This window comes from Halictus rubicundus, chromosome 2 (assembly GCF_050948215.1).
Source record: "Halictus rubicundus isolate RS-2024b chromosome 2, iyHalRubi1_principal, whole genome shotgun sequence".
NCBI classification, from domain to species: domain Eukaryota; kingdom Metazoa; phylum Arthropoda; class Insecta; order Hymenoptera; family Halictidae; genus Halictus; species Halictus rubicundus.
The window spans coordinates 11,652,497-11,676,945 of record NC_135150.1 but is presented as its reverse complement, the minus strand read 5'-3'; the positions used below and the strand labels follow the sequence as shown (position 1 = coordinate 11,676,945).

General features: G+C 41.0%; 3 protein-coding genes across 6 annotated transcripts in view; 2 read left to right on the top strand and 1 right to left on the bottom strand.

Moving 5' to 3' along the window:
- Positions 1-24,449, bottom strand: part of LOC143365261 (small ribosomal subunit protein eS19) — a 168,617-nt gene that overhangs the window by 1,012 nt on the left and 143,156 nt on the right. Inside the window, exon 1 of one of the 2 annotated variants that reach the window (XM_076805291.1) lies at positions 5,348-5,352. The exons of the other annotated variant lie outside the window; for it this stretch is intronic. The gene's annotated coding sequence lies outside the window, so the exon portion shown is untranslated. Of the gene's footprint in view, positions 1-5,347; positions 5,353-24,449 lie in introns of those variants that run through there. 2 annotated transcript variants of the gene reach the window in all.
- On the top strand, positions 289-6,468 carry LOC143365260 (persulfide dioxygenase ETHE1, mitochondrial). The gene is made up of 6 exons (XM_076805289.1): positions 289-518; positions 1,115-1,259; positions 3,252-3,437; positions 4,051-4,139; positions 5,346-5,556; positions 6,060-6,468. Exons 1-6 carry the CDS (start codon positions 366-368, stop codon positions 6,122-6,124), a joined length of 849 nt encoding a protein of 282 aa, XP_076661404.1. The 5' UTR covers positions 289-365; the 3' UTR covers positions 6,125-6,468.
- The window catches only part of Appl (amyloid-beta-like protein), a 59,860-nt gene continuing 46,052 nt past the window's right edge, over positions 10,642-24,449 (top strand). The window contains exon 1 of one of the 3 annotated variants that reach the window (XM_076805286.1): positions 10,642-10,990. In XM_076805286.1, the coding sequence (XP_076661401.1) occupies positions 10,928-10,990 (63 nt within the window). In that variant the 5' untranslated portion in view covers positions 10,642-10,927. The remainder of the gene's footprint in view (positions 10,991-24,449) is intronic. The other 2 variants (XM_076805284.1, XM_076805283.1) reach the window with 2 other exon arrangements.

Genomic DNA, 24,449 nt, shown 5'->3' with positions numbered 1-24,449 from the left:
TAGTGTATTTATTAACCGAATTAGCGCATTTATTAATACAATTGAACACGAATAGAACTGTATGATGGCAATATATATATTTAATAATGCAATTGCATACACGATGAAAAATTGAAGAAAATAATCTCTCATCTGTATCATGAAAATGTCCTACCATGTTTGTCGATGAGAGATTTATAAGGTTTTGGATATAATACAGGTTATCGCATACATGTAAGAAAAGATGATAACTGATATTTGTTTTTGTACTTATGATTAGATATGATGTAACCGACAAGACGTCGTCAGACTTGACTAATCGTCAGTGGTATAGGTAGCAAACTGCTGTCAGTACTGTCTCACATTTTACGCAGCATGCTTGTTGCATGAACATGAAAGTGGGTTTCATTAGAAATTTGTGTCAGTATCAAATAAGATCATCGTTTTTAAAATCCTACGTGTTTACTCGTCGGAATTACAGCATGACTATGGCATTAACGGAACCGATTCCGTTTACAAAAGATTTCTTCTTCCGTCAAGTAAGTCGATAGTTGCGCATTTGACATATACAGCATCTCTACCGATTGTATAGTTCATTGTTGCACTTGCAGTGACACCTACCGGCGCTAATTAAAATAGCTAATTCAAATAATCAATATTTATCGTTTTCACATTTTACATCTTACATTCGATTAGATTTCAAACGTTACTTCTCCTTCAGAGTGGCTTGTTAACAATATTTCATTTTGTATAGAGGTTACAGTGTACATTTAAATCAACTTAATTGTTCAATCATTTTAGCCTTGAAATTTTGTTTTTAATAAGAAAATTGCTGGTCGCTTGTCGATATTAATGCGGGTCGGCAACGGGCGGAAAATTTGAATTTTATTTTGTGATAATACTTCGCATTTATACTGCATAGTGCGGGAACGCTAATAACAGTAATAAACTTATTTCGATGGTATTTTAATACTTCCTCCTTAGTATACGAGTACTACAATCGAGTTTAATTAGATGAGAATTTCATAACGCAAAGTTGCTAACAGTTAAGACTTTGCTTAATTTTGTGGGTCGTTTTAATAAAATTTGTTATCTAACTATTATTTTAATTATTATTTTTAATGGAAATTCTCAGTTCTTCGACCCTGTGTCCAGCACATACACTTACCTGCTGGCGGATATCAACAAAAAAACAGCAGTCTTAATTGATCCAGTAATCGAATGGGCAAACCGTGATAAGAACATTATTCAGGAACTGGGATTAACTCTGAAATATGCGAGTAAGTTGTAATCTGTTAAGTACTTCTTTACATAATAACGAATAAAAATCGCGGAGCGATAAAACTTTCAACAACCCTGTCCGCCATATTGAATCGAACTGCCATAGAGTAATTGCATTACACTTACTGCTCAAATTTACTAAATGAAACTGTAATTGGAAGCTTATTTTAAGTTTCCAGAGCTTATTTAAATATTTTTGCATCGATTCGCTCTGCTCACAGCGATCGAGTAATTAAATTACCGATTCATTATTCCAAACTGATTATGTTATCGAACGATCGAAATAAATCGAAATGAAAATCTTGCCGATGTAATCACCTGTATCGATATATGATTAGGGTAAGGACCCAATTACTGTGCCTAAATTATACTTATCTTTAAACTATAATGAATATTAAAAAAGAGATATATAACATACATATTAACTAATATTAATGAAAACAATTTAATATCTCTTTTTTAATATTCATTCTGTTTTAAAAATAAGTATAATTAATACAGGCACACTAATTGGTATTCCCACAGTAATTGGGTCCCTAGGTCAAAAATATTCTCGTACTCAAGCTTCTCAAAGGAAGACGGTCTATCGAACGGTTATGCAGCAATTAATGTTTCGATAGTTCTGTAAAGTACAAGTTTTGTACTTTATGGCTTGTTGATACGAGCGGAACCGCTAATTGTTGAAATTGGCACTTGAAGCCTTCCGCATGAATCAAGACATGAAAAGAGTCTTCCGGAACCATTCAATTACGTTCAGTTGAATTTATTAGGACAGATCAAAGTAATAGCCATACACGTGCGCATAATGACGTCGAATAAGAAATATTCGTCGAAACAAACAGATAATGTGCAGTCAACAAACAGTTACAAATTGCCGAGATAACGTGAGGTTCTCGTTTTTCAACTTAATTAACACTGTACCCACTGGGAGCCTATTAACAGCTAATTCAATGGCTGTACTGTATTTAAGAGAAGTTTAACAATTTACTCCTGATTAACAATTCCGAAAGAATTGGTAAAACTATGTTACTCGAGATGACTGTTGCAAAATTGATGAAGGAGTCCTTTTAGAGAACGGTCAGGTCATCTCCGATAGACAAGGTTTAGGTTCGAACCGTTTCAATCAGTTGTATATGTATTGGCTTTCACATTTCGGGACTACTGAGTATTCCGTTGAGAGGTAAATCAATCCTTAACTTCCTGTTAAAATATGTACATACAGCCTGTTACACTTTCCCGGTATTGTGGATGACGAAATCAGGTTAAAATAAACGACAGTCAACGATAGGAAAACCGACATGACTGGAAGTTTATTTTATCAGTATCATCGAATCTCGCCGGCATGAATGAAATCTTACGCAAGACGACACGCTTTCACCTTGCTCGAGAATTATTGAATTTTTCAGTTTACGGGAACGCGTTGGAGAGATTGAAATCGCGACGAAGTTAAACTGAAATTTTCTGTAAGTTCCCGCCCCCTTATCTTCTTCTCGTTTGTATCCTATCTTCACGTCTGGTACTTCTTGCTCGTAAAGCGTGATTACCGGAAGCGGCGTTGTTTTTATTCAGAAAATTTGATCGAGCACTCGCCGCTTTTAAATTGTTCGCGGCCCTTATTTGAATACCCCGGGCGCGACAGAAAGCGTCGTAATTCGCAGCGGCGAAAGTTCGGCTGAAATTCCCCCGCGAAGTTCGCGTCCTCCTTATCTGGTCTCTCTCGGCCGGCTACCGTTGCAACCTTTTGTGCCCGCTGCATACGGCTCGCAGTTATAAAAAGCAATTACCAAAGTGACGTTTTCCCCAGATTCACCCGCGAACGGCGGAATTAATGAAAAGATTTAGGCCCCGTCGAACGACCCCCGGATTATCCGGGTCTTTCAAAAAAAGAAAAAAAAAAAACGTTCATTTACCGACGAATCTCTTGACCGGAAACTGCGATGAATGGGACTTTGGTCTTCGCGATAACTAACCGGGGTAACCGATTTTTGCAGTAAACACGCACATGCACGCCGATCATATCACCGGAACTGGGAAATTGAAGTCGTTGTTACCTGGCTGCCAGTCAATGATATCTCGCAGCAGCGGCGCCGAGGCTGACATTTTACTCGATCCGGACGATAAGATCGATTTCGGCAAACATAATCTGCGGGTGGTGCCCACGCCTGGTCATACTGCGGGTTAGAACGCCATTTAATTATTTTTATCGGGAGAGGACGCTTCTTTGGAAAAGTGACGAGATATTTGAAACTTTAACGTGTTAATTGAAATCTGTGACTCTAAGGATTTATTTTAGTAAATTATTTGAAAGCAATATTTATTTTTATATAGTACTATCATTTCTTTGGAAGAAGAAGCGAATTATTCAGAAGTTTATTAACCCTCGGACGGTGGGACTCGAGTCCATTTTGACTCGGGAGTATAAACGCTCCAAAAAAGTTTTTCGACATTCCAGTTTTTCGCCGGTGAATTAAGATTAGTAACTATTAGACTAAACTTTCGTGTCAATCGCCAGGGGACGTTAACATCGAGCTGGTCACGTAAAAGTACGTGTTCTGGAAGCAGTTCGTCGACCGCCGGTCACGTAGAAACTAACACGACATACGACATGATTATTATAAATGTTCTTTCCACGTACGGAAAATGATACAGTATCAAAAACGACGCGCAGCAGAACACCGTTTACGAGTAGTTAATTTTTGGTATTCCTCTCGATTTTGATTTCGCGTGGTACGCAGGATTAAAACTAACGAAATTAACGTCTGCAATTAATTAACTCCTCTATTTCCGTAGGCTGCGTAACGTACGTATGCGACGAGCAAGGGATTGCTTTCACAGGAGACACTCTTTTAATTCGTGGATGCGGTAGAACCGACTTTCAGGTATGTGTATGAACGACTCGTATACTCTATAATACTGAAAACATTTGATAATTTACATATATTCCACTTGCGCGCGCTGGACGGTCACGCAACTGGGACAGCTCGTAGCTTTTCTGCCGGTTGCAATCAGAAAAAGAGGAGAACGCCAGAGAGAGAATTTGAACAGTTCAAAAAGATCTATTTTCCTCTCGCTATTCCGGAAAAATTTACAAAGCTAAAACAGTCTGAAAATGTTAATTTTGTTAGTTCCTCGAAATAATGGAACCCGTCTGTAAATAGATGCTAAAGAAAAGAAATGTCACGGTAAGATTTTCTGGCGTGAATTTTCTTCTCGCGTCATTTTCGTAACTGTAAAAAAATTCGATCTCTCCCAGCTGCGTGGGCCACCCTACATTGTTTAAAATACTTTACCGCCCCGAACCCATAAATGTTAAGTTATATACATGTACGGCAACCGATTGACGTAATTGGCTGCGCGTCAAAACCTTCCGCACACCGCGCGTCGCGCAGTTCTTAATTTATTATACAGCGACAATGCTGAGCGTACAATCTTGAAATCTGGCGATAAGATTTTCCAGGGGAGCGGTGACGTAAAATGTTGTGTCGGTTCGATATTGTTCGCGGTAACTTCACCGTGCCGGCACGCATCATTTATTTAAACACCGCAGCTTTTAGTAGTAACATCGATGCAATAGCCGCGAATAGTTTTTCCCTCTTGTTTTAAAATTTCTGTTATTCGACCGCCCCGGCAAAATATAATTATAATTAATTAACTAATTGGAAACGGATGCCATTTAATCGATCAACGCTAATTTTAAACGACGAAATACGAGGTCAACAGATTATTTATGATCCGATTCTTACGCTCCACAGAAGTTGCAATCTCATATTTTACAACACGAACAGAAAGAAAATAAAAGAGAAAAAAAAGCGGGTGAATTTTTATCCCGAGGAATGCTAGAAAATTATGCCGTGTACTTTATAATATCCGTAATTTAATTTTTATCAACCTGCTCGCATATTTGCGCTTCCGACGATTATTTTTAGCTCGCATCGTCGCGACCCGATATTATGGTAGTTTGCTGAAATGCGCTGAGCGAAAATTGAACGACATTGTTTTTACACGGGGACAAGGTGGGCTGGGGTGTGGGGAAACACTTTGTTTTTCTTTGTTTCATTATTTCACGTTATAACCGAAAATTACAGGGTGGCTCGGCAGAAACTTTGTACAAGTCCGTTCACACGAAGATTTTTGCGTTGCCGGCGAATTATAGGCTGTACCCGGCCCACGACTACAATGGCAGAACGGTAACTACGGTGGCCGAGGAGAAGACTTTTAATCCGAGATTAACCAAATCTCTGAATGAATTTGTTGACATAATGAACAACCTTAATCTGCCGTACCCGAAGATGATAGGTATGCTAATCCCCCCCTCCCCCGTGTGCAATTTCGTTGAAGGACTAACGAGATTCGCCCCGCGATATTATCGTCGAGCTTTAACCCTGAGGTGGTACACTGTTTCTTTAGACTATGAAGTGTCATAGTAGAATCTTCTTAAGAAATCTGGCAAATTGGCGAAAAATACTTTCAAGTATAATTAAGTTGCTGCACATGAAATGTCTGATTTTTTACTAACATTAACTGTTTACTAACATAACTGTTTCCTAAAAAAATCTTGCTCATCAGTTTCGTACCTCAAAATGGTATATAATACATGTGCATTTGCATTCCAAAATGGGACATTTCATACACAGCAACCTAATAGTTTGGAATATTGACAAGAATTCGAAGAAAGTTCATATTTATTATTATTTTGCACAACGCCGATACCACGGTACAAGGTTAACGATTCTCGAACTACGACGATCGCTTCTTCGAAAAATTCGGAAAAAAAAATTCGACCGTTTATCTTTTTGCAGACAAAGCGGTGCCGGCTAACAAAGTTTGCGGAGTGTACGAGGTGAAAGAGGAACAGGAGCCATAATATTTTTACGCTCGTCAAATCGATGGGGTGTGAACCGACGATTCGTCGCACCGGTGTACAAACATTGCATAATAAAACGATTCCAGGTTCGCACAACGGACAAAAATAATCTGCGCGTCGCCATTTTGCACCCGTAGACGCGTAACAAGACAAAATGCAAAACGCCGCACACTGTTACCGTAATTAACACCCCTCATCCTCTTTAATTTTTAAGCGTCGCGTTCACCGTACTGCACTATTTTCAGAACCGAAATCTGACGTTACAGAATCCATTAGCGTAATCCTTCCATTCCCGCTAAATATTTGTCTCGCTTTCTAAATAAAGTGCTCGGCTGACGTTGAAAGTTAATTAAATTTTTTCCCCGAACACTCCGCGCACGGCCGACCCGTTGGATTATTCGGGATCCGCTAACAAACGCATTTATTTCTCAACGATAAACGTTATGCGAGTCCGGGGCCATGCATACGTAAATACCGGGCGATCATGCTCTTGATTCGGGTGTATACTTTGGAGGTGTTCGAGAACCCAAAAATATCGGGTCGGGCCGGGTTTTCGAAAGCATAAAATCTGCGAAAAAATGTCGGGTACCCGATACTCGGACCTCGGACCATTCTTACAACTATATGAGCAGTTCAATTCAGAAGTGGTGTAAGTCACTATTTATCACTTTCATTTCAGTGCCACATTTATTAATTTTTTAAAAGATATTCTTGAACATACTTCTTGTAGATACTTTAGTCTTTCTACTGTGCCTAATGCTGTTCACCCAGTCAATTCGCCAGAAACTCAACGGAATGACAATTTCGATTCTCTGGGTCAAAGTAGACCCGGACTCCGCAGTCGGAGGGTTGAACAATTCCAATCTCGATGTTTACCGTGGTTTGATGTACATCATTGCGGACGTCAAAACGCGTTTGCGGGGGTTGCAGTTTCATTGAATTATTCTCTGGACGTTGCCGGTAAATAGCCGCAGGAAATATTAAAAGGAATAATAATGATAAATACGGACTGGGTTGCGCAATTTCTACATGAGTAAGACGTATAATGCTGTTCGTGCAATGCATCAGATTTGCGTAAAGAGCCCGGGCTAGAACGGCCGCTATGAAATCTCGGGTTCGTATGTACAAATTGCGTAATACGGCCGTATTATTATTACCATTAAAAATATTACGACGAAGACGGGGGGGGGGCGGGTTTAATGAAAGCACGGCCGGTTCTCCATTTAAATGGTTCAAGGATGTACGAAAATCTCTGTATGCATTAGTCTCAAAAGATTCAACCCCCGGCACACGCCTCTCTTTCAAGCACATCTACGAACGACTCGGGAGATGATTACGCGAATACATTTAAACCGGATGTACCACTATGTAAAAGGGACTGAAATTAGCATAAAACTGTGGGTGTTAATCGAATCGACGAACGGAACTAGCACATTATCGCCCCGGCGAGGATAAGGCGTGTGCTCGCCTCTTTTTATATATTAATTTCCGATCACCCTCGTCGAGTTAAAAAAGAAAGAGAAAGGCGAAAAACTCGAAAAGGTTTCTTTCTTCCGAAGCAGAAAAATTCATCTTCCGAGCGGTCAGAGCGAACGCTTTCCTACTCGGAAGCCTTTTAAAGTGCTTTCTGTTATCGGCGCGAATCACCGAGAAGCCCATTAATCTTCCTTTAAGTAAGAATCACAAAAGAAATTGTTGCGTTGTACTATAGCCCCCGGTCTTGTTTATCCGTTCGCGATCGTAATTTGCTGCCGGGATTGCGAGGCCGATTAAACGTCTCGTGGCTTTAATCGTCGATTTGAAGTATTCCGTTAAAAAAAGAAAAAAAGAAAGAAAAACTCCGGGTGTTTTATCGTTTCGGTAAATCGGAGTTACACCGTTCGTTTACGGAACACGTCGACGTTTGATCGCGTGGAGGTAGAGTGCCGTTGGCGGAATTAATCGCGGTGACTTCGGCCATTTTGCAGGTTGCCGCGGCGGGCCCCGAATTTTCCATATTGCCGGGGAAAAAACAAAACGAAAGGCGAACGATAATAGAGACGAAAGGCGCTGTAATCGGGTGGTTTAAACGGGCTGTCTTGTCGAAACTCGAGACGAAGAGATCCCCATGGTGTGCCGCTGGTTTCTACTGCATAGCTGAGGGTTGAAATCGATACCGTTTCCAGGGTAACCGGTGGGTACGGTGGCCGACACACGGGCAAAGGTATGGGCCAAGGCTATCTGCTCGTGCATTTTCATGTTCTTCTGGCGAAAAAAAAACGGAGAAAACCGGGAGGTGGGGGGGGGAGGAAAACAGAAGACGAACGGGAAGGGGGAGAGGGGAGAAAAAACCAACGGGGAAGATGAAGGAGGAGGACAGATAAAACCACGCGGAATGTGTAATTTCCCGGGGTTCTAGTGGCTTAGACGAAAAACAGAGTGAAAGGGGGAGAGGGAGAAAAAGGCCGTGTACCGAAAGGACGCTGCGTTGTTAACAAACGAAATGTCAAGAGATGCTTGATAAGAGGGTGTACCGTAAACCGCGGTCTTCGAAACCGTAAAAATGACAAGAGGCCGGCGAGCGGATGCGACAATACAACCTCGGCAATTCGTGCGGACTCGAGCACGGTCCCCGATGCATGCTGCTCACGATTTTTATTCCATCCACTTGGCTCTGTCTTCGTCCCTAACCCCGTCTGACCTTGCCACGATCACGCGTCATGGACTTTCAAACGTATTAGCGAGCGTTCTACGATCGCATGGACGGAACTGCGTTTTCCGAAATGTTACTCGGTCCCAATGCGTCGCCGAACGGCCAATTTATGCGATCGAAAGTGCTCGAATAATTATAGAGCGAGCGAGATCCCAAAAATGTTGAATATCTAATTGTTTTGGTCGGATCGGGATTCCCGAAATTTGAAAAATTTTGTTAAACATAATCATGAACTCGAAGTGACCTGACCCGATATTTTCGAATTCTCGCACACCCCTAATGTCAGCTTAGAACTCTGTTTAGGCTTGTTCATGAGTTTCTACGAACGTCGCAGTAGTTTCGTTTCGTTATCTTTTGAAATCAGCTCGAGGTATTTGTATAAACGTGACTATGCAGACCCGATTGAAACGCACGCTATAATTATAATTAATTGGATCCTTTTTGCGACTAAACCTATGCTCGGAAGATTTGTTAATTTGCGTGAGCATCCTGTTCAGCGTCTGTCTATACCAAAGTGGCAATTTCGACGGCGCAGTAATTTCCCGAGTTAATTGTGAAGATTATTTGCAAGCAGCATAGCGTTCTCTGCTCGGCGAAGGCATCATGCAAGGGAACGGATTCGTTAGAGTGGTAATAGGTGCGCAACAATGTGCATGATGTCATGCTACCTTGTCACTCTTTGCATGTTAAACAACCTCGTCGCAATGACACGCAAACGGATGTGTGTATATCAATTAATAGTTTTTATTGATCGTCAAAGGGTAACGCTGGACGATTGATCTATCTTTAGAGGTGTGCCAGCTGCCAACATCCGCTTCTTTTTCTTTTTCTTCTTTTTTAAAACGAAGCTTTTGGAGCACCGGCTTACTGCGACGGATGACGCGGTCAAACTTTATCATCGATTGGCATCGGCTAAGGTTTCTGCACGTATCATTCGAACCGCTATTTCAGCTTATACCAGTCGAATATTTTCGAAAGGATGAACCGGGGAAAATTGGAACGTAGATGGATATAGATCAGATTTCACGGTTTATCTGGATTCGTCGTGCATTCTGCGTTTCGGGTTCACGTGCACGTAACAATAAACAGGCGTGAACAATACCGGATTGATTAGCGAAACTGACGCTTTTCGAACACTATTATCTGACGCGGTTCTCATGGGCTCGTGAAAGCGTGATAAAAGACTCGAAAATTTCGAAAAATGAAAAGAAATTGGAAAAATTGCGAAGAGAGATGGTTCATTAATTATTTTATCCGTCATTTTTAATGCGATGAGTTATTGATTCGGGAGAGACAGAATTTTTCGAAATCCTTGTTTAATTAATCAATTTTAAATAATTAATAAATGTCATCTTCCCTGCTTTAAAATACATATATATTCATACATCTCAAATAATTTTAAAAGCACATTTTAGTGATAAAATCACCATTTTCAGTAACATTTGTTATTTTTAAACAAACTACGTGTTTTTAGTGTGGCAGAACTCCTCGTTTAGTTCACCAAAATATAATAAAATAAAGCATAGTAAATTCGTACTGCTTAATGTAAGATACTGAAGCATCTGCTTCGAAAATTCTGGGAACATGTTTTTTGCTAATAATGATAATACATGTACTGATAATTGTTTCTATCGAGAAGCCTCGGAAATAAAACGGGAAAGTGGTCCAATGCCGTTTCGAAATCTCAATATTCCCGCCACAGTATCGACTGACCACTGCGCGCATGTGAACGCGCCCTCCGGCGCGGTCATCGAGTGACAGCTTTTGATTGGTCGAGTCGTTTCAGCGGCACCGGCGCCGCGCTTCACCTCCATCTTGATTTCTCGTGAAGCGACCCACCCAGCAGCAGTGTCACAGTAGTACGCTGTGCTCCCGTATACACGGCGGTTGAGAAGAGAGAGAGTGGGTGTCTTGTCGTACCGTACAGCGTAGAATCGTTCCGCAACGTTCTTCTCCGGTTTGTTACACGAGTGCGGTCGCCGATAACTTGCTGGGAAGTTTCCGGGGGAAAAACTGGTCGTCGTCGTCTTTGTCAACCAGTCGAACGTAGGAGAGAAGAGAGGACGACGGTGCCGGAGATTTAAGGAAAGGTTAGGCGGAGTGGAAAGAGGATGAAGGGGATGCTGGTGGCCGGACTACTGCTGGCCGTTCTGACGGTTTGCCGGGGGGTCCAGGTGAGTAACCACGATCGTGAATGTCACCGGTAGAACGCGAGCCTAACAACGTAGAACCGCGAATCGATCGGCCCCGGACGATTCCGCCTAGCTCTCGCCCGATGTCAGTTCGATTATTTTCCACTATCGAATACGTTTTTCTTTTCTTCCCCCCCAGCTCTCACCCCGCACGGAACAAGCGGCAAATGTCACGCGCAACGCGCATCCACGATCGATGTACTGTCCGCGAATCTACCTGCCCCCGTGAAAATTCCCTTTAAACGCTCGTCGATTAGCCCGTGCGCTACCTGTCAAACGGTTCACGGGAGCCTCGATCGATGCTATGCACTCGTGTTGCTCGATGCGTTCGTTCCACGAGTGCGTTATGGGAACGGCTGTAACGATCGAACCGGAGCCGTAAGAACCTTCTCCGCGTTCCAGAGGAATATGTATATATGCGTTTGCCCACGTTCGCCGAATGTGTTAGTTTCTCGCTCGCCTACGCTCTGAAGCTTCACTCCGAGGTTAATCCGCCTCTGACATTACGCGTCACGAAGCACGGCCTGTCAACCATGATTTCTTTGTGGGATACATACATATTCGGAACGCTCGGTGTCGTGCGTCTTCGGACGCGGTGCAGCTAATTTGTTTTTCATCGAGCGACCGTCACCGAGCGGTGCTCGTACCGATTATCGATAAGTTCGCATAACTGGGGAGATTTCGAAAAATAGTTCCAACAACGCGACACGATTCTACATTATGTCATCAAGCATCGTTCAACGATATTTTTACACGGATTTACGTTTTGATGATTGTTTCATTCTATTATATTTAATGGAAGGATGAACTCGGACTCGAGAAATTGTTAAATCAGATATATACCCAGGTTTTACCGAGCCACACAAGGGCTTAAACTAATGAGAAAACTTGAATTTTCCTTGTGAAAGATTTATACATATATATATAGGGTGTTCCGCATACCGTGGACAATCGATTGGGAAGTAATTCTGCACGCATAAGTGAGTCGGAAAAGAAGAATAAAATTTTTTCATTTGACACTAAGTTTTCGACTAAATCGAGTTTGAAAATTCGGCGAATACGCGTGCTATTAGATTGGAATCGGCTGATGCGTCTGATCATGACCTATCGATTCTACGTCTTGCGTAGGGTAAAGGAACCAATTACTATGGGGGTTTCAATTACTGTGCCTATACTAGTTATACTTTTTGAAAATTCATTATGCTTTTAAAATAAGTATAATTAATATAGGCACAGTAATTGGGTCCCTTACCCTATACTAAATCACGCGAAACCGACGGATTTTCAAAGTCGTTTTTCCCGGAAACGAGGCGTCAAACGAACAAATTTTAGAATTACTTCTCGGTTGTCCACGGTATGCGGGACACCCTGTATATACAATCGACATGTTATGCAAAATTCCCAAATTTGTCCCTGGCCAACGTAGTGGCCACCCCCGTCTTTTTTTGCACAATAATCCCTACCAAAATTATTAGATTACGTTATTCAGAGGTAGTTGGTTTACGATTGAAGTTTCTGTTGAAGGATCTATTAAAAACTACTCAGCCACGGCCATAGACTTCCAAAAATTATGCAATCATCGCCGGCAATGTTAAACTTTAGATACTTGTACCCCGATTTTTTGTACAATTCTTAACTCGCATATTCGCATACTCGCATAAGGGTCTGCCATTACCAGTCGGTGTTTTCCCCCGAGCACCACTGTATACCATAACGAGTAATTGAGTAGGAAGCTATACCGGAAGATGTCGTCGGATACGAACGCATTTGCGAAGACATCGAAATTACGATGTTCCCACGCGAGCAATTAAAGGTTAAACCTGCCATAGGGAGCATGTTAGCCTGCAATCTCATTCCCCCGTCAGAAATAATATAGCCTACTTTCGAAAAAGGTTTTTTGCCTGGAATAAAATTTTCTCGACATGACAGTCATGGTTAGGAGTCCTAAAAAATTCATAGCAGCATCAGCTTCAATTTTGGACGAAATCTGGCTATCCAACGTTCCTACAGTAAAAATGTCTCTATCTCATAAAATCTAATAGCCTGTTCTTTCTTTGTAAGTTATACGGGTCGGGATCTAAGCGAAATTCAATTTACGGACATCTTAAAAATATCGACATATCGAGCTCGGTCTGACAGTTCTATATTATCGATGTTTATCGATAAAGTTATCGAAAGCGGCACCTCGGTCGAGGCGTTACGGTCTCCGAGTAAGGGGTTAGGTTTCTCTCGGCGTGTCAAGGGAGTTTCGATAATCGGTTAATTAAAGCCTCGCCGAGTTATTAGAAAAACGCGGAACGGGGATAAGCAATGGCGACGTACCTCTGATTAGCTACTGGTTTTCACATTTCTCTCTCTCTCTCTCTCTCTCTCTCTCTCTCTCTCTCTCTTTCTCTCTCTTTCTCTCTCTTTCTGATAGGTTTTTTCGCGAGCTTTTCGTTCGGCTTTCTCTTCTCCTCGCGAATTTTTTTCCTCACTAGACGAGAGTAGCGAGGGTTTTACGAGGCAACCGTTTTTAAAGCGTGTCAAAGCGCGTCTGTCCCGGGGGAGTAACCTTGTGTACGCGCGAATTATCACGCACTAACGAACATAGGCGAAACGCTCGCCAATGGAGGAGAGCGGGACGTGTGGCAGAGATCGTTGCCTCACGTAAGTCACGAAACGGATTCGCGAACGATTTTCTCGTTAACGTTAATTCCGCGTGACAGTTCAATTTACGCTGCCCCGGCCGGGCCCCGTGAAATGGGACGCGTAATGTATGGGAACGTGCTCGCCGCGGATAAACGTCCAACTGGATCAACCGGCGAAAAAACGTGAGGTTAGGTTCACTCTTTTCGGACTTCGATACATTGGTTTCTCGGATTTTGCGTTCCGCCGTTCGACAGCGTTACAAGGTTCGTTCTTTTTACGTTAAACCACTATAACCTAACTTTTTAAATGTCTGAATGAAACGTATGCGACTTAAAAAGGGTTTGAAAAGTACATAATGTGATTGAAGTGATGGGAGGCATTGAGAAATGCAAATAATAAATATGTGATTTCAAAATTACATAGCACGATAGAAAACTGATGAAAAATCATTATTTTTTTGTATATATTTAATCCTTCACGCTTGAAGTATATATTTACTTCAGAATTTGGACATTTCGAGCAAAGATATTTAATAAGAATTACTTCGAATTATATTATGGTAATTTTTAGTGGCGCCTCGGAGCGGACAGTCGAGTGCCAGCAAATAATTTTGTGATCTTGTGTTTTTCCTGAAAGGAGTTGGTTTTAAATAAGTATGGCGGTTTCGCATCCTATATGGATGGTATGAGAAGTGAATTATTTGAAGTTGCACTCGGTGTATGAAAACTTATATTTGGTGTGCAATTCAATCCCAACTGACTTTTAAATTATTTTATGTGATTCTGCATGATGCTTTGCGACTGAGATTGAAATAGATCTGTCACCGTGAAGAAACCCACCATGGACGATTAAAAAATGTAACGTAATCCGCGCGCTTCAGTTGACCGTTAAATGAACGAATTTATTAAATTTATTTATAAAATATGAATGAAGTTACAATCTAACCAAGAATTATTAATTGGTGATGAAAAAATTAAAACGCTGTATATTCCATTTTATTTTCGGACGACTTTAATTTAATTTTAAAAATTCAGAATAAGTTACGATTTTCAAAAATTAAAACTGACGTCGAAATAATCCGATTTAGCCAACGACCATGCACTTTGTGCATTCAGGGCGTGCGCTAAAGTGCGGAATAAATAAAAATGAAAGCTTTTAGAAAGTGCAATCAAGGGTCTTGTTTCGTCTTCTATGCAGCAAATCATTTCACAACGAAGACAGCTTTTGTCAATAACAAATAAAATCACGGTTCGACAATTCTGTTAATTTAAAATTTCATTAAATGGACGTGCAGTTTCATGGTACAGCTCAAGCAACAAAAAATAACTACAAAGAATTTCGATATATTTATTGGCCTAATTAACGGAAGGTCCCAGTAGCCCTAATAGAACAAAATAATCATGTACTTCAACAATTTGGTTATTTAAAATTGTGTTAGTAAATCGTCACGGAACAATAAAGACTAAAACGAACTTCGACATATTTGTTGGCCTAATTAGCCGGGAGGTTCCCGGTGGTCATAATTGATCAGAGAAAAATATTGGCTGGAGGATACCGGCGCATCCGAACGCCCGTAGAAAAGTTCATTCTTTCGGGGAATCGATACACACAGTTTTAGCGATCAAAGGGAAGAGTGGGAGGGAGGGAGGGATGGAGGGAGGCAGAGAGAGAGAGAGAGAGAGAGAGAGAGAGAGAGAGAGAGAGAACGGCGAAGAAGGAACGCGGAGAGAGAAGGTTGGCATAAAAGAATCCGGCGACGAAACTGAAAAATGCATTGAAAGTCTTTCGTCCTCATTTACTCCGCGGCTACATTAACCGAGCATTTTCCCGTGCATCGACATAGGGGACAAGAAGCTGCGTTTAAGCGGGTGGGAAGATCTTTTCTTTCTCTTTTCTTTCTTTTTCCTGCTCCCTCCTCCCCTCTCTCTCTTGTGGAAAAAAGTGTTCCGGTGAAAACCGGGTTTCACGGGTGAAAATGGAGCCACGGCGAAAATGAGGAAACGTCGAAAAGCGGTCGAAAACCTTTGACTTGCGGCTCGCGTTTTCAATCGCGCGACAGCTTTAACAGAATCTGGGTAAGGATCGTAATTGCGGCTAAGTAAAACGCGATAGCATTAATACTTGCCCCCGCGATCGGTGACGTAGCCTCTCTCTCTCTCTCTCTCTCTCTCTCTCTCTCTCTCTCTCTCTCTCTCTCTCTCTCTCTCTCTCTCTCTCTCTTTCTCTCTTCCTTCCACCTCCCCTCTCTCTCGACGGCCATATTTCTTTTTCACGCGAAAATCTGGAGCATCCTTTCATTCGCGTCTAACGGACCGCGTAACCGTTCAATCCCGGCCATTCGGAGTTATTTTAATTCGACTGCTGGTCAAGTGGGATACCCAACTTTTTCAACCAACGATGCCTCGCCTATGCTCGTCACCGCAATGTCAACTTATACAATACAGTTTCCCTGTTATCGCGAAACGTAAACACGAATTCGTGCCGAGAGCCATTCAGAATTCGCTTGGCGACGTCATAAGGCCGCTTTTGTATAAAATTATGAAACGAATTTATTGGGTTGTAACGTTAAATGAATTTACCGTGTTTGCAATTAAGATCAACATAAACTTGTCCGGATTGTAACAATTAAACTGCGGATTTGACGTATTCGTGGCGGGTCAAATGCGAAACATTGAGAACATTTGAGGAATATAAAAATACTGATGTATATTTTCAACCGATTGAAATTGTTAAGGAAGAAGGTAAATGTAGCTCTTCTGTCTTACTATTAGCGCAGACAATTTTTATTCCGCATAAAAATCCGAAGGCCAGCAATAATGTAGTTACGAAGCAGAGAAGAAAATATTGAATGTTTAATACCATCTTATAATATCCAAGCAAGTTCTTTTCATTGTAAAAGGCAAGTTTTAATGAACGAAGAAGTCACTTTTCAATGAATTGTTGGACGCAACTGAAACGAACAATTTATTATTATAAAATTCATAAACACTATTATAAAAACGAATTGAAATGGAAAGTCTAATAAGCCTAGTCGTTTCTAGTAGCCGGTACTGAAAAAGAAATAAAAAAAAAATGTTACAATCAGGAGTATAATATCATTTTAATAAATCGACGCGTTTTGTTACAAACTTACGTCGACTCGATCGCACAAAACGCGCTTCGTAGTTCATTTTCAATGGACGCGACTGTGCGCGTAAAAATGAATGACAATGCAATACAACTTTTTTTGTTTCAACACGACGCTTCACTCGCGACCAAATTAAATTCGAAACGTCGTCGTCGAGGACGTGTCCAATATGTCTGTCCACTTCTGTCTGCTTCTACCGTGTAATATAACTTGCAGTCACTCGCATGCACAGACTTATCAGTTTTCTATCGATCTTATTATTTTCTGTCGTGTCCGTTCGCGCGATGTTATACTACGAAAAAGCAGATGAGACGTATGTACACCACTGTCGATATATCTGCAAACGTTGCCGCAAGTGGAAATGGTCAGCAGCGGTTGGACGCATGTATCTGTTACTTGCTGCAGTGCACACGTGTTCCACGGGCTTACCGAATCGATTTTCTTGAAAACGAAAGCTCCCGCAGGAAAAATATACAGAACAATCACGTCAAATCTGACCTGAACTGAAAATACAGTGGTATTAACGCTACAACTACCGAGTAATAAATACAACAGATGTATATTTTATTCTAACATGTGCTTCAATAAAGAAGTTCATTCAAAAATTTCTGATAACCAGTCATTTTGATTGGTTCGGTAGTTCTCGTGTAAAAAAAATGAAAATGTACAAGGGTCAAAAAATAGCCGAGGAATACGACAGGATTAATTTAACCCTTAGCACTCGAATGGCGACTGTAAGGCGCCACTAAAAATTGCTGTATCATTATTCAAAATATTTTTTACATTATCAAATTTGTTTGTATTTAATAAATTACTAAACAGTTCAGTATTGTACGAGCAAATAGCACCATTTTCGTGTGTATAACATGAAAAAAAATATATAGAAGGGAAATATTCTAGGTCGGAAGAAATGTTTCGTTTTGGAGTTAAAATAGCTCCGAGTGCAAAGGGTTAATTGATTTCAGTCCGCGTTAATTTATACTGGAAATCCGTAAATCTGCAGGCTATTAACAAATGTGGTCGATTCGCTACCGAACACATGAAAAAATGTAGAGGTAGAAGAATGTATTGAAGAATACGGCAGGTCAATTTTATTGGCTCTAAAACACGTTAATTTATAACGAATACTAAAAATACACAAAATCCGAAGCCAACTAACGAACACAGTCAACCAACTATCGAATAGTAGAAAGAATAAATAGAATTACTTGCGAGTATAATAAGTCGATGAACGGGGTACCTACCTCCTAGCGTTTTATCAGAGCGAGCGTCGTCGAACTAGCGGTCCCGAGCCCATATTTTTAATTGTTAATAAAGTAGATCGATGCGGCTGCCGCCGCCGCCGGTCGACGGAGGATGCACTTTAGGGGGACGTCGAAGCGGCAACAAATTTCGTTAAAGGTTCGCGGAAGATTAATGACCGACGATAATTCCGCGTCGACTAGTCGATTCAGCCCCGCTATTAGTTTGCCGCGGCGCGGCGGTCCCGAACTATGGAACACGAAGCCCGAGGAAAATTCCCGGGGCGAGATTCGACGCTTCAAATTCGCCGGGACATTAAATTGTGTCTCCGTTCTCTCGCGGAATCAACGTTTCTCCGCGGGAGAGCTAGTTATTTACAATTCATTGGAATATCGAGACCGTTCCTTCGCGAATAACGAGGCGAATAAAGCTTATTATTTTACAAAGCACGCATGAAATGATTGCACAGTAGAGAAGAAGAGAGAAAGAGCGAGCTCCTCGGTCCCGGGTTTATGCAAATGGAAGTAAAAAGGGCGGAATAAAATTGTTTCATGCGGATCACAAAGGAAAGATTGCGACTCGAATTCCCGAGACGGTATTTGCGATCCGAGGAAACGGAAATATATTATTCCCGAGACGTATGTTTCTTACTTGCCGTATCTACTTACTGGAAAAAATATTATTTTGCACTGTTGCTTCCGGTACGTTCTTATGTCATGGATAAATGTGAGAAACGGGATGAAATGTAATTCAATATTCTTTTTACGTTATTGAAATATTAAAATAAATGTAATGTTGCATGAAGAGTCTCCTTACAGAAATGGTAAACAATTTATTATTGCGTTACAAGCTTTCTTGGTCTAATGACTATTTCTTGACAAGGTTCAGAAATTCGTGTTCATTATAATACATTCGAATAACTCGGACTTTATCAGGATTTTTAGAATGCTAAAAAGTACCTACCTACTACGATAAATAAACTGCGGATCTTTATGCAAAACAAAACTTATCAACTATACAGAGCCAAATAAAAATTAGGTAAAAATACTTTGTCTTTTTTACTAAAAATTTCATTCTATCTTTAATGATATTTCTGCTTCTTTTCATTTGTTCACCGCTTCAAACTGTACTTACTCGTTTTCGTCATGAACGCATCAAATCTGCAGTCTAATGATAAGTTTAAACTTTGAATTTTTTATATTTGTCACTATGTCACTGACACAATTTTCTAAATAATAGTATACTCTGTAACGGTAAGGAGGGTGTTAATAATAACAACCTCAACATTTTCCCCGAATTTGGGAAATAAACCACGAAAGTCTCCAAATAAATAGGAAAATAAATACATCAGAAACGTGGTGGAGCTAAGAGGATGAAAACTAAAGTTCGCAGCAGGGTTCATTTGAATCGAAGTCAGCCAGCTCTGCCGCGCGCATTTAAACTTGGAAGTTTTTAGTTTAAATTGCATATCGGCCTTCGTCGCGGCCTTTGCTACACAGTTGTTTGGTAAAGAGATTATTTGCCGGGGAGACGGTAGATGAAAGAATCCTTAAAGGATCAGCTTAAAATTCATAGGAGTTACTTCCGGAGGTTTCATTTCTTATAATGGCGTCAGGGATGCGCTTAAAAATCATCGGCCATAATGCTCCTTTTCGTTTTCAACTCTTTATCTTCACTTCCTCCTTTCCATTTCTCTTCAATTTTTCAAGTTCTTGTCCTTTATGTTCTCCTTTTGTTCGTATATCTCTTTCTTTTTCGTTTCTGCTTTCTTTGTCTCCTGCTTGACAACAACGTGTGAGACTCGTGGTCAGAAAGAGTCCAAAGCACAAGCCTGACCCGTGGTGCGTCGTTCGGATCAAACGTAAACAGTACACGCCTGATCCGCGGTAGGTCGTTCAGACCGAACGTATACAATACGAGCCTGGCTCGCGGTACTTCATTCGGGACAAACGTAAACAACGCGAATTCTCAGTCCCCTCGTTCTCGATATTTTCTTATTTCTATTTTCGTTACGCCGAAATATACTTGTCACAGGACGCATACATTTTGCGCAGGTTCGAGCACACGGCTAAACAACAAAACGCATCGAAGCGTGACCGACCTTCTTGTTCATTGTAGCAATCGGGAGTTAGCGGGTAGGAAAAGGGGTTAACAGAGGATTCTCGTATAATAAATTCACTAAAATGAACCTTTTGCCTGCATGCATCAAAAGTGCAATATTTCAAAAGTATGCTCGCAAACTTCTGCAGACGAATTCGCAACGAAGTCACAGGTCATTTAGTGCAATGTGTTGTTAATTAAAAAAAAAAAAATGTTTTCTCGTAGTCGAAGGATGTATCTGTACATTCCAAGAGACTATACTCCCACATTACCAATAGTTCTGTAAAAAAAATTCGTGCAGGTTTTAAAAATTGCTCGTATAACTGTGACATGAGTATTCCTGTGTAATAAATAGACTGCGGATCTTTACGCAAAATAAAAACTTATTATCTGAATTGTTACAAACTGGGGTAAAATAAAAATTTAATTTCTTCATGATTATGTTTAATAGATTGAAAATAATATAACAGTATCTTTAAGGTCTTCTAATGTTATTATTGATTTAAATTACACCTACTCATGCATACAACCCGCAGTCTAGTGTAAACTACGGTGACGAATAAATGAACAAATGCGAATAAAAAAATATTTCCTCGTAGTTGAAGAATGTATGTATCTACCGCCACAAGAAAGTATGCGTTCACATCGTCAATAGGTGTGTGGAAATTCGTAAAAATAGCTTACTCTGTATCTGTTGCACGGGAATTCCTGTTGATCGACCGCGGCTGCAACAACTGTTTCTTTATCCTGCGCCGATGGAAGGAACAAAATTGCTCGTTCAGCATTGTCAGACTTCGAACGCGTTTTCCTCGTCCGTGTTGGGAAATAACCACACACGCGAGAACGCCCGCCCCTCGTTCTATTTGCGAACGCTTGAAGAGGTTTAACAATACCGTGTTAATAAATCGTCGAAGAGGCCGCAAGGACCATTCAAATAACAAACGTCGACGGAAAGCAGTTGCAGCAGCAGCACCGACTGCTTGTAAATTAACAGGTGCCTCGACGACCTCAATTTCGGCGTTCCTCCCGTGAACCCTGACTAATTTGACGAATAGAACGGCGATTTTTCACGCGCCGGCCGAAACGAACCTGCTCATTGTTTTCCCTGTGAACGCGATCGTGTTTGCGGAATAGTTCCCCACGTTCGAGAACGGTCATTATTCGTAGGTGGAACATGCTGTACGACGATGTTTTATCGGCGAGGAATATTTCGTGCGAATTTATTTTCGTCGAAACAGTGCGAACAACTCCTTAAACGGGGAGGACATCGTTTTTTATACAAAGCTGGACAACTTTATCATATTTTTTCAGTATCTACCGTGGATAATCGTCTTCAAATTTTGGAGGCATTTAGTATGATGCTAGATGTGCATTTTACAATAGAAGATAGAATACAACCCTATCGAATTGTAGATTCTTCTACATTCTTAGCTTCAGTCGACAAATTAGGCTGCCAGTCAGACTGCGGGCCGAATTTCAAAAAATCGTTCGGCTAAAATACGTGTTATCTTTAGCAGTGTAAGCGGACAAAATTTTAATTTGACCGGTCGATTGGTTACCGAGAAAATGAGTGCCGAGAGATCGGGGGATTTAAAATTATTTTTCTAAAATCTTGTCTGTGAATATTGTCTTTTTATCAAATTTTTAAAGTATCGATTTTTTACCTTCAGAAATGCCCAAGTGCTTTTAAAATCGAAGTTTTGCTTCTTCGTCCTAATGCTCGGGGGATTAGTACAGTTCGGCGATCATCTAAAGCATATTGGGTGGAAAATTCGCTCCACATCATTGGAAAACGATACGTAGTTTATTCCCAGAAGTGGTTTCGTTTAAGTTGCGGAGTTGTGAACAAACCTTAAAAATACGAGCGACCATACGCCCTGTTCGATCGAACGTCTCGGAAAGTCGTATAGCAGGTCGACATTGTCTCGAATATTGAAGGTGAAGTGAATAGAAGCTTTCCATTTCGAGGTAAACCGTGTCGTTAAACTGTGCCCGTTGCGTTCCCATAATCGACGGTTATGTCTCGTGTTCTTTCTTTATTTTTCTTTGTTTTCATTATCCATTTGTCTTTTGTTTTCGAGGAAACGGTTTTATTACAGTTGGCAAGCATCGAATGCTTGATTGTAAACAAAGTTTTTTTTGGAGGACGGGACGAGTAATATCGTAATTACGGCTTCTACCCGGTGTATCATGGGATTTGTCTCATTCACGATTACGTTGTTGCGTTACACGCTTGTTACTTCATTTCACGGACGCTAATGACTTCATCCGTTTACTTTAAAGTACGACGTAATGCGCAAGTTCTGTGATGTGCGAAAAAATTGATTACGGCAAAAACGGATTCGCCATCTGCAAATAGTACTCTGTAATGTCGTTGGTACTTTGCGATTTTTTATCGCCGGAAAGTGGTCCGAAGGTATAATGTTCAGCGAAATTATATGATTAACTTCTTTTCGGCGCGCTGCGCTCAAATGGATCTGAAATGGCCGGTCGTGATGGCACGGTTCTACGGCCAATTTTTCTTATTAAATTCTGTACATATTTTTTTTTAGCGTTTAACCTGCTGCAGACATGTTTCAGTTCTCTTTAGAAATCTAATTCCTGACACTTTCTTTTACCCGATTAACGACGCCACTTTTTAATCGCATTAAAGCTGGAGCAAGGTGTTAAACAATTTCCACGGAGACGACTAGTTCTTAAAATAATTTCCAGGCCCGTTAACGCGATGTCTAAAGTTTCTAAATTATTTTAAAAAATCGGAGAACTCTTTAAAACCGTCGATGGAAGGTTATGAGCAGGTTTGTAAAATATCTTATTACTGCAATGAGGAATTGTTTAGACGATTCGGTGTAAAACATAAACGCAGAAAAACAATTCCTCTAGGACACGACTAGGAACGACTTGACGGTGAGTACATATAACGTTAGGTCTTTGTTGGAGCCGGGAGTCTCGCGTCAGACAGAGTGTAAAACCTGTAAATAAAAAATTGTCCTAAATTAGCAACTGCTGCGGCATAGCACTGTCTAGAGCGGTTATGTTGGAACAACCGATAGTTTGTTCAGAGGGAACGGAAAGCGAGAGAGCCGGTGTCAAGATCAAGAGAGATTTCGAGTCAGTTTCCTTTGACACGCGGCCGCCACGCAGCCATTTAAAGCTGATTAGCCGATGTTTTATATAAGATTCGATCTAAGTGGATTTACTTAATGCACTTAAAGCGAATCTGACCGCAGAGCCTTAAGGAGCTTCGGGCACACGCGACACCCGCGCCTCCTCGTATACCACAGTTTTCAGACGCTGACGTTGACCGAAACGCGACCCCCTATCCCTTCAAGATGCTCTACGACGTCTCGCCTCGCCTCGTATCGTCGATTCTGCATCGATAAGAACGAAGCCAAGCCGGGATGGAGGTTGCACCGTACACCAGGCCGCAGAGCTATCTTCGATACGTGTCGCGTTTTATAACGCTGCTGCGGACCGCTTTAGTACCGGAAGGTTGCAACATATTGATCGACGAGTAGCTTCTTCGATTCCCTGACTCTTCCTCTTCATCATCTTCTTCTTCTTCTTCTTGTTCTTCCCTCTTTCTTTTTATTAACGCGTTCACTGCCAGACCACGTTGTCACAGACAACGCGTTATTCTCTACGTAACTGAATTTACACAGGCTGTCTCCTCTGGCAATCATTCCTTCGGCGAGCCCCCACTTTTCGAGACGATTCCGAAGGATTTTATGATTCCTTTTATGTGATTTTGAATCGGTGGAGATTCTTTTAAATGACCGTGGAAATTGTTTCGTGAAGTTGGAATTTATTCGAGAAAATCTTTTAACTTGTTAATCCCACTGTACACACGGAGCTGGTTCAACGTTCTTTCTACGTTTCAATGACGATTCTGAAGGATTTGATGATTCTTATTACACGATTTTGAAAGTGTAGAGATTTTTTTTAAATGACCATGGACATTGTTTTGTGCAGAAAAATTTGTGAACAGTTTGGTCTCACTGTACACAAGCTATCTGTCCTACCTAGCCCTACTATTTCTCCGACGAGCCTACATTTTCCGACACGATTCCGAAGGATTTTATGATTCTTTTTATGTGATTTTGAATCGGTGGAGATTCTTTGAAATGACCGTGGAAATTGTTTCGGGAAGTTGGAATTTATTCGTGAAAATCTTTCAGCATTTTAATCCGACTGCACGTGGAGCTGTCTCCAGACAATTATCATTTCAATGAGGTTCAACATTCTTTGTACGTTGCAATAACGATTCTAGAGGATTTTTTCAATGCTTTTAAAGTGATTTTGAAATTGTCGAGATTCTTTTAAATGCCTAAATTGTTTTGG

What these genes read in the sequence shown, in the direction of transcription:
- LOC143365260 (XM_076805289.1), top strand. Translation starts at nt 366, where the DNA reads ATGAACATGAAAGTGGGTTTCATTAGAAATTTGTGTCAGTATCAAATA. An exon ending in ATTAACTCTGAAATATGCGA is followed by an intron (nt 1,260 to 3,251) that starts GTAAGTTGTAAT and finishes CGATTTTTGCAG; the next exon opens with TAAACACGCACATGCACGCC. An exon ending in GCGGTAGAACCGACTTTCAG is followed by an intron (nt 4,140 to 5,345) that starts GTATGTGTATGA and finishes CGAAAATTACAG; the next exon opens with GGTGGCTCGGCAGAAACTTT.